Source organism: Aspergillus terreus, genomic scaffold, assembly GCF_000149615.1.
Source record: "Aspergillus terreus NIH2624 scaffold_1 genomic scaffold, whole genome shotgun sequence".
Lineage (NCBI taxonomy): Eukaryota > Fungi > Ascomycota > Eurotiomycetes > Eurotiales > Aspergillaceae > Aspergillus > Aspergillus terreus.
The window spans coordinates 827,367-837,702 of record NT_165972.1 but is presented as its reverse complement, the minus strand read 5'-3'; the positions used below and the strand labels follow the sequence as shown (position 1 = coordinate 837,702).

Below are 10,336 nucleotides of genomic sequence, written 5' to 3'. Positions count from 1 at the left end.
TCCTCTCGCTCCACCTGTCCGCCAGATTTTAGAGAGATTGCCGTCCTGGAGAGACTCGCCCGATGCTTCTAATGCGGAGAGCGATGCGCCCGATCGTGCGCTCTCCCCGCCCCTCTTGTCGGCGCAGTCCATGATCGGGCGCTCCGACACGGACCCTGTGAGGGAGAAGCCGGAGCCTATCGCTCCCCCAAAGAGTACGACCAGATCGGACGATGAGCCTCCCGTGGGGAGGTTAAGTCCGGCCGGCGACTCGGCATGTTCTCGCAGACCTTCCAACCCTTCACCCCCAGTGACCACGCCCTCGGCTACTTCTCTCCTCAGTTATGAGTTTTCTAACATCAGAGTGAGTTGCTGCGAGAACCTCGGTTCGTCTCTCGACTAACCCGTCAAAAGCTTCTTCCCAACTATACCTCCTCCTTTCTTCGCCCCGGGAGCAAATTCACCGGTACACAACAGTCGGACCGCCAAGTGTACAACGTGGATGTAGAGATTAAACACGTTGACATGGTGGAGTCGTATCTCTGTGGTTATCTCCGCATACAAGGTTCGTGGATATTCTGCCCATGATATCTATTTCCCCCATCCGAACCGGAGGATCTGACTCGCCGTGTTCTATATTTAGGCCTCACAGAAGACCATCCAACTTTGACCACCTTTTTTGAGGGCGAGATCATCGGAACCAAACACACGTTCAAGACTCGGAACGAAGAATGGGGCGCCACCGAGAAAACCGATATGCATCACTGGGCGCGGTTTCCCGCCTGGCGCCCCCTCGCCCAAACAGGCCCAAACGGCCCGATTTCACGTACCGGAATTTTGCCCAGCGTGAACATATCTTTATGCGGTGGAAGGAGTACTTCCTCGTGCCCCGATCACCGGGTGAGAACCATCTCGGGCGCAAGCTTCGAGGGCTTCTATTATATTTGCTTCAACCAAGTGGAAGGAACCGTCACGGGAATCTACTTTCACGCAAAGAGCGAGAAGTACGTACTCCGATCATCAGACCTGGCGAACTACTATGAACATACATCCTAACTTCATTCAGATATCAGCAACTGGAATTGCGACATGTGGAAGACCACGGCTGTACACCGGCCATCGAATTCCGTTGATCTCATCGCGTCTCACTCTTTATTCGCTTCTAACCCTGTCATTCCTCCATACTTATCCCCTCTCCTTCCACTTGACGAATATGACGATACGGAATCTTCCCATGATGGAGAAAAGGGCATGTTTCCCGGCTTCTTCCGTCAGTCACGATTTGCCACCCGCTCGTGCACGCTTTCCAGGGTATCCAGGGCCCCTTTATGTTTTATGACGATCTGTGAATTGGCGTCCTCATTGGTTGATACGGCCTCGATTATCTCCCCATCTGTTTCCATTATCTTGTCCTTACCTCGGGCTTCTTTTCCTTCTTCTCCTTCTCTCTTCTAATTCGTTTGGTACGATGGCCTTTTTGCTCGTGTCGTAGCGATAGGTGAACAGGTCCCGGTTTCACATAGTCGTACCTTTCTTTTTGTCTGTTTTGAATCTTCAGGTGCATATCATATCTTGACATCTGGTTTATATCTCCTAGGCAGATAGGCAAAAGAACTCTACCAAGTCTACGTAGCATCATGGCCACCCGGTCTTCTCAAGAGGCATTTCTGGATATCTAACCTAAACTCAACAGATACATTTCAAACAGGGTGATTCGTGTTTTGAGCACAGTGAAACAGCCAGAACAACTCCATGTCATTCATCCCAAACATAAATGCGACATCCGCCAAATAGTAACACATCGAAAAGAAACATGACATTGCATGTATAACGCAGTCGTAGAACTTTGTATTGGGGGGTATCAAATGCAATCGGAAACGGTTGTCGACGGGGATGTCGGATGACGCATGGCAACAACCGAGCCGCACGGGGGGCGAGTCAATCAGGCATATGAGGAATTCTGTCGACTCGCGGTGCTGCTCGTGCTGCCGCTGTGTTCACTGCTCGGGGTGGCCGGCTCGAGAACCACCTGCTGTCTGATGGAGACGATCCAGTCGTGCTGGAGGAGCTCGGCGGCGGTGGGTCGCTTGAGCGGATCGCACTCGAAGCAGCGGCGGAGGAAGTCAATGCCCAGGTCGCTGAGCTGGTCGCGGGTGGGCAGCTGCGGCTGGTGGCCCTGGGCGATGTTGTACATGATGGCCCATTCGTTGTCGAGGGCGGACCAGGGGCGGCGGCCGGTGGCCATCTCCAGGATGACACAGCCCAGCGACCAGATGTCGACGGAGCCTTGGCGGTGGACGAGCTTGTTGGAGTCGCCGCGGATGACCTCGGGGGACATGTACATCGGGGTGCCGGTCATGGTCTTTTGGTTCTTACCGCGCTGGTGGTTGAGCTGGGCGTCCTTGGGCACGAGCGCCTCTTTGTGGCCGGAGCTGGTGAAGGCGTCCATGGGGAGCACGGTCTTACCCTGGCGGGCGATGATCTTTGCGGCGCCAAAGTCGACGTATTTAATGATGCCGTTGTGGTCGAGCAGGATGTTCTCTGGTTTGATGTCGCGGTGGATGATGCCGGCCTGGTGTAGGTAGGCCAGGCCCTCGAGGAGCTGCAGCGCGTAGACCATGATGACGGTCTCGTCTTCGACGCGGCCGTGCTCGAGCAGGCTGGCGAGCGAGCCGCCCGAGCAGTATTCCATGAAAATGTAGACCTTGTCGCGGTGGACTTCAATACCGTGGTACGAGACGATGTTGGGGTGGTCCAGCACCTCGAGGACGCCCATTTCGTCGCGGATCTGCTGGGCGATCTTGGGGATGAGTTGCGGGTCCTGCAGGCGGATCTCCTTGACCGCCATCAGGTAATTGCTGTCCAGGTTGATGGCGGCGTAGACAGAGCCAAAGGTTCCGCCGCCAATGAACTGGCCTTGCTGCCACCGGAGAGTTACGTTCGTCGCGGAGGACGACAGCACCGTCAGGGATCGGTCAGCCTCGTTAGAGCCCTCCAGCACCTTTCCTAAGGCTTGGCGTTTTGCATCCTCTTCGACTCTGCTAGCTTCGATTTCTTGCAGATGGGTCATGCGTTGATCACGGACGGCCTTCTCTGCTTCTTCGTCGGTAAGGATACGGCCCGCACCGAACATTCTGAGGCCTCCGCGCTCCTCGAGACGCTGCTTTTCCGCCTGGGCTGCGCGGGAGGACCGTGCTCCCATGATATCAAAGTGGGATATAAGGAGCGCCATACACCCGGCTACCTTCTGTCGCAAACAGCCAAACTGGGCATCATCCATAGACAGAAGATGTCGGCTCGAGGTGATGGCCATTGCAAATTCCAGCGCAGCGACGGCCCATTTGAACGTCTTGCGGTCCGCTGCGTCGCAATCGTCGCAGACGAACGACACCCAGTCCAGAGATAATTCGACCAGACGTGCACTGTTCATTGCACGACGGTTGGGGTCGACATTCGAAGAGCGCTTCCCGAATTCTGTCGCAAAGGCGTAGCAGGCTTGGATGAGATCGTGATTCTCGACCCCTTTCACTTTGAGCTGGTTGCGAATGATTGCCACGCTATCCATAATGGTCATTGATAGTTTGAATGACGTCTTCTTGATCTTGTTTAGTTCCATATTGACTCGTCCGAGGTTAGCACGTTGTTCAATCGCCATATCCAGTTGGATACCAGTCAGCTGCGCTAGCTCCTGCCGGGCATTGGACAGTCGCTGTGTGGTTCCCTCGACAACAAGGCGAAGCTTTCCGAGTCGTAGATCGGTAGGCTGCTCTAACACACCCACCTGCATCTCCTTGCCAGCCCAAGACAGAGGCTTCTCAGGGCGTACAGCCAGAATATACGGCACATGAGGCGAGTCTTTGGAAACGTCCTCTTCACGGAAAGACGTGCCTAGAATCGCCTGAATGTCTGCGGGACGATTCCACAAGGCATGGTGAGCAAAAAGATAAACACCTTTTTGTCCAACCGAGCCGTTGGACTTGATTAGGAAATGGTCTGAAATAAGCAGCGCCTCGAAGAACTCGTGTGCGATATCGGCGGAAATATTATATTCGGTTGCGTTTTCAAACAATTGTCGAAGAAATCGCGAGAATCGGTAGAGTTTCCGTTGGCGAATCCGCGTTGAATCAAGAACGCTCTTGTATCGTTTATCCATGTCCAAGGGATCTTCGTTTGGACGGGTCCCCAGCTCTCGCTCGAAGTGAATCATTAAACGCTGAAGTGACTTCGCGGTCAAAGCACTGACTTTTTGTTAGTCGAATTTCACAATGCCAGTAAGTAACAAGACGAAACATACCTAAACTGCTCGGCCACTTCGATATCTCCACCTTCGAGCTGGCGACCAATATGGTTTGAGAACTCCCAGTCTTGTTCCAGGATTTCGGCTTCTTTGAAAGTGTTTTTGTTTGCATTCAACTTCCAGTTCAAAAGGCGGAAGTAATACTTTAGAGCGTCAAGGACGACGGAATCGAAATTCTCGTCAATGCAAGGCGGAAGATCCCAGCCCGGTTCAGGCCGTGCAATGTCGAGGTAGCGTTGCTTGATCTCAACGGCGACCCTCATCAGGATTTGGAACTGAGAGATCATTTGATCAACCAGGATGGGAGACTGTTGCGCCGGGTCTCTCATGTTCTTCGCATACGACAATCGTACGCGGATGATCTCCTGGATAAGACGGGAAGGAAAGTTGATGAGGGTGAGGAGTTCTTCGATATAGGGTGGGAGATGGCGTTTAGCAAAGGAGTTGGCGTTTTCAATCAGAGTGCTCTTTGCCTTTTGGATCACTTCGCCGATACCATGCAGCATGTTGTGTTTTCCTTGCAAGGTTTTCAGGCCATCCTCTTTCATGATGCGGTCGAGGAAGGAGGAATCGTCCGACAGGTCGACGTTTTCGGGCTTGTTCCGAGCTTTGCTGAAGTCGAGCTCCTGGTTCCCGACCCATTTTTGCAGAATGGCGAGCTCCGTGTTGATGAGAATGGTGGTATTGTGCCATGCAAAGACAGCCTCCCAGCTCGAGCGGTACTCCTCGGAGGCCACACGAGGATGGGCCGTCTCTAGCTCCTTAGACGTAGAATAGAGGCCCTCGCATCTTTCAATCTGTTCGACTATGTCCTCGACCTGCTTGATGGGAGGTTTGCCGATCTCCGTCTCCCCCTTTATCTCAAACTTGATGATCTCTTCGATGATGGGGTCCAGTCCAGCACGGGCCTCCTCGATGAGCTTTTTCTGCAGGGCAATGCTCCGCCCACATTGTTTGGCCCGCACTCCCAGCCATATGGCGCTATTCTGGGCGGCGGACCTCTTCGACTCTGCCGAACCCAGAAGACGCTGCTTTTCTTGTTTGACGACGTCTCCCTTTAGGACCGAGGCCAGCATGGAATGCCACTCGAGTCTTTCCTGGTTCTTCGGGTTCTTGAGCTCCTCGATGGTGGGCTGGTTGTCGTCGGTGAGAAACAGCTGGATATCCGGATCGTAGGCGTCATCTTCGAAGGGGACTTCTGAAGAAGGGGAGGGCTCCTCCAAATCCGAATCTCCCACCGCAATGCTCATGTTCTGGGCTTCGTCAAAGTGGCTGTACCATGCCTGGGGATCGGCACGAATGCGTTGGACGTAGGCTTTTTCCTGAGCTTGGTACTGTGCGTTGGGGTCGCGCCTGGAATTTCTCTTGGACGAGGACGAACGCTGGCGGTCATTCTGGAAGCTGATGTATTGGGGTGGGCGTCGCTGGGGCGCGTAGGTGTTCGAAGGTGTCCTGGCGGGGCCAGAGGGGCGTTGGGGGCGAATCTCAGGAGTCGCACCGTCGGCGGAGGGTAACTTGTCCATGACCACAGGTGTGCCAACACTGGCGCCACGGGGACGTGAAGTGGTTGAGCTCCAGGTCGCGACATGGGAGGGCGGAGGCGACGAGGCGATTGTGGAAGCTGGGGTATGCACTGAACTGTCGAAGGATTCGGTGAAGGTGGAGCTTGCGCGGGCATAGGGCTGCTGCATCAGCTCATCGGACGACCCGGAGCCATCCGAATCGTGGTTATTCATGTCGGAATGGTCCATGATCTGGAACCCACGGTCTTGGAGAGACTCCATGTTCGCATGGTTGAGTTGAGAGGAAGCGGGCCGATTGATGGGGGAGGAGAGCCTTAGGCGGAGATAGGGGTGTGGCGATGCAGATCTGTGTGGCTTGCATGGGACTTTTGCCCGCGCGCCAAACGGCGTACTGGAGGGTGAATACGTGGCAAATGGGATCGGATTAGTAGATAGGGATAGGGTCTTTTTGACGAGAAGGAGTACTAGTGATAATCTGCGCCTGGGCACGGTGTGAGTTGTCTGGAGCAGACGTGACATGTACAGATGACTAAGCTGGTGTATGAGTGCATGCACGACTGAATATATATCTTCCAACATCTTATGCCCTGTAGATACATAGTGTATCACTTTGTCCGACCACCTCCAACACGTTGCATATTTCATGGCACTTAATGTCTGATGGCAGACACAGCTAGCATATTACGTAGGTATACATAATAATATATACCTAGTCTTCTTCGATCTGGGTACTACTGTACTATAAAGACGAACATGTTTTCTATAGAAGAGCCCCACCATATTCGGGAAATTGACTAGTGACTAGCCTTATTATTGCTTTTGGTCACTCAAAAATATGAAATAGCGTAGTGTTTTTCTGAGAATGCAAGCAGTCTAAGAGTACTACGTAGGTACTAAGTTGTAAGGGAGGTGTATATACACGACCGGCTAGTCCCTTTTGGGAGAGACACTGCCAAGCCCGCTAACCCCCGATCTGTCGGGATGCCGATGGACGGACCAATAACGACAAGACGACTTATCGACGGCCAACGGTTGGATGAATTCCTTTGTCCATTCTTCCATTCTTGACCACTTCGTACTTTGTTTCTCATGGACAAGACGAACACCAGAGATCCGGGGTGGTTCGACAAGTGGAGGCTGTCAGGTACAGTCTCCAGACAGCCCTACCGTGACCGAATGGAGTCCCTACGGAGTCTAGCCGTTCTACTATAGATCTCCCGATTGACAATTGATCGATGCTCGGATTGAGATTCTCTCCCGTCGAGAAAGAGACAGCCTCCCGCGGAGGTTGTTCAGGTGTCCAGTGGATTGGATTCCCGAGACAGACTTCATCTATCGACGACAGGTTGATATCGATATAACTACCTGGACATGGGGGAAACTCTTAATAACCAGACACGCGCGATAAGCCGCCCACCCGCCGTGCTGATTGGTCTCCGGGAGCTTGTGATAAGCACTGATACGGGAGCAGCTCAACTCTGTTGCCTCCGACAAGTTCGTCCATGGCGGAATGTCGCTTCTCACGACTTTCTCGCAGCAATCGGGGTCAAGACGTGCGGCGCTTCTTGGTCTTTATGTGACAGCCTGTGAGGGACGGCGACGTCCCCGACGATCTCTCCACGCGGTGGAGGGTCCAGGGCCCTGGCATGAACGATATTGAACTTTGCTGCGCGTCTCTCTCGGGATGACTGTATCATATCCAACGTTGATAAGGTCTCGGACGACCGTCTCTCATTGGACCCGGACCGCTTCCTATCTACAGCCACGCCCCGTGGATGAAGGATCAGCCAATCTCTCCCTGATATCGATCCAAACCTCCGGGTTGCGCCGTCCCTTGCGCTTCCTGCGTAGTAGTACGTAGATGCCTCCGGAAGCGTGGAGGCAGTGGGATCCTCCTGCATGAAACCATCGACCATTATCGATGCTCCAAAAGCAAAACAGACAATCGAAAAAGAAACGATAACTGACTCAGGCAGCTGAGCTAACAGCAATCTCCCAGCTATCTGCATGCCATCAGATGAGCCCTTTCTCCGCCGACCCTCGTAATCCTCCTCCGGCTTGGCTTTGATATCAGTCCCCTTCCAATAATATTCTAACCCAATCTCTGCCTGATCCATGGACACCGGCTGTAACTAGTGTCAGACAGTGGTGTGGGTTCGGTCTGTCCAGGGTCTGGCTTTCTGACTGGTATCCGCGCTTGCATATTTATCAAGTCTGCGTCCGGCCCCTGTCGTCCTCTCCTTTTTTTTTCGATACATCTCCCTTTTCAACCTTAGGCACACCCAGCTTGGTTATTCCGTTCAATCTCGTCTGTTGCTGTCCGGTGGCATCCATTCATTAGTTGACCTCTCTTTCGTCTGGGAGGACCTCCCTACATACGTCCACAGCTACAAACCCTTAGCCATGGCTACTTATCCCGTTCCCTACAATGGGTCGGCCACTGGTACCGGCGGGGACTCCTTGACGGAGGACCTGAACATTTACTACAGCGTGGGTGCCCTTGAATTCGACCGTGATCGCGTGTACTAACTATACGTAGTCCGGTGATATCGCTTGGGTCATTACGTCCACCGCCCTGGTCTTGCTCATGATTCCTGGCGTCGGGTATGTATACAAGTCCCGAAGTTGAAGTTATATGCTGACCGGCAAGATTCTTCTACTCCGGTCTCGCTCGCCGAAAGTCCGCCCTCTCGCTGATATGGCTATCGATCATGTCCGTCGGCATGGTGTCGTTCCAATGGTTCTTCTGGGGATACTCACTGGCCTTCTCACACACCGCCGGGTCGTATATTGGAGACCTGGCCAACTTTGGATTCAAGGGCGTCCTGGCTGCCCCCTCAGTGGGTAGCACCAAGGTCCCTGATCTCCTCTTTGCGGTGTTCCAGGGCATGTTTGCCTGCATTACGTGAGTCCCAATCCATCCACATTACAACACGGACGTCTCCTAACCATCCAAGTGTGGCACTGGCTGTCGGTGCCGTCGCCGAGCGTGGTCGCATGCTGCCCTGCATGGTTTTCGTCTTCATCTGGTCCACCATCATCTACGACCCGATCGCGTGCTGGACATGGAACGCATCCGGCTGGGTGTACAAGCTGGGCGGCCTCGACTTTGCAGGTGGTACTCCCGTCCATATCGCCTCTGGGGCCACCGCCTTGGCCTACTCCCTGATGCTAGGAAAGCGTCGGGGCCACGGAACTCACGAGCTCAACTACCGCCCTCACAACGTCACTCATGTGGTCATCGGCACTGTCTTCCTCTGGGTGGGATGGTTCGGGTTCAACGCTGGGTCGGCCCTGAGCGCCAACCTCCGGGCTGTCATGGCCGCCGTCGTGACGAACCTGGCTGCGTCCGTCGGTGGTGTCACCTGGTGTCTGCTGGATTACCGGTTGGAGAGAAAGTGGTCGACCGTCGGCTTCTGCTCCGGCGTGATTGCGGGCCTGGTTGCCATCACCCCTGGGTCCGGGTTCGTGACTCCGTGGGCGGCGTTCATCTTCGGCGTGGTCGGCGCTACCGCTTGCAACTACGCCACGAAGCTCAAGTATGTCATGCGCGTTGACGATGCGCTCGATATCTTTGCCGTGCACGGTATCGGTGGTCTGGTGGGCAATCTCCTGACCGGACTATTCGCTGCGTAAGCTCTCTCCCGCGCGACTTGTCATTCGACTCCTAACGATATACAGTGACTACATTGCCCACCTCGATGGCGCCACCACGATCAGCGGAGGCTGGATCAACCACCACTACATCCAGCTCGGATATCAGCTGGCGGACTCGGTGACTGGCATGGCCTACTCCTTCTTCGGCAGCTGCATCATCCTCTTCCTCATCAACCTTATCCCAGGCCTGCGCCTGCGTGCCCCGGAGGAAGATGAGATCATGGGTATTGACGACGCCGAGATTGGCGAGTTTGCTGTATGTCTTTCGATGTATCCTTCCGCGTTCCAGGCTAACCGTTCACAGTACGACTACGTCGAGATCACCCGCGATGTCATCAGCACCGCCAACAGCGAGGTGGGCGAGAACGCGTCCAAGCGGAGCATCACTCCCCCGGCTGGAAACCATACCGCCGTGGAAGCGAAGGTTTAGACGATGCCTCGCCTAATGCGATACCCATATACCCGTTCTTTCGATTAAACTTAATATTGCGTCAGGGTGATTGTGTGCCCGGCTTGCAGTTACGTTGTTGTACATACCATGCTTCCACTTATCCATTTCCTTCTTTGTGTATTGTCCAACTATGAGCTGTCGCCGAAGCGAAGAGTATATAGGACGGACCCGTACATCTCTTCATCCTTTTGGGTATTAGATATGTAATCTGCCTCCAGGCTTTGCTTTCATTCGGCTACTTTTAGAAACATCGGCCAAAGCCCAGAGAGCCTGTATGCATTGACTGCTGGTAAAGCCGGGCACGTGCAGCGGATGCATAATCCACCGGATAAGTACTATGGGACATCTTTATCACTCCAAGCCCTCACACCAATAGATACGTATCAACAAACTCCAACCACCAGCACCTGGGGACGCCCGAACATTGAA

At 53.9% G+C, this 10,336-nt stretch overlaps 2 protein-coding genes across 2 annotated transcripts; one reads left to right on the top strand and one right to left on the bottom strand.

Moving 5' to 3' along the window:
• Positions 1-1,921: 1,921 nt before the first annotated feature.
• Positions 1,922-6,060, bottom strand: sskB (putative MAP kinase kinase kinase SskB; the record flags this gene model as incomplete). The annotated part of the gene is made up of 2 exons (XM_001210377.1): positions 1,922-4,217; positions 4,274-6,060. The coding sequence occupies 2 exons, from the start codon at positions 6,058-6,060 to the stop codon at positions 1,922-1,924; spliced, it is 4,083 nt and encodes a 1,360-aa protein (XP_001210377.1).
• Positions 6,061-8,202: 2,142 nt separating this feature from the next.
• Positions 8,203-9,886, top strand: ATEG_00290 (ammonium permease MEP2; the record flags this gene model as incomplete). Its single annotated transcript, XM_001210376.1, has 6 exons — positions 8,203-8,289; positions 8,339-8,403; positions 8,450-8,704; positions 8,757-9,431; positions 9,481-9,712; positions 9,761-9,886. The coding sequence occupies 6 exons, from the start codon at positions 8,203-8,205 to the stop codon at positions 9,884-9,886; spliced, it is 1,440 nt and encodes a 479-aa protein (XP_001210376.1).
• Between the last annotated feature and the right edge of the window lie 450 nt (positions 9,887-10,336).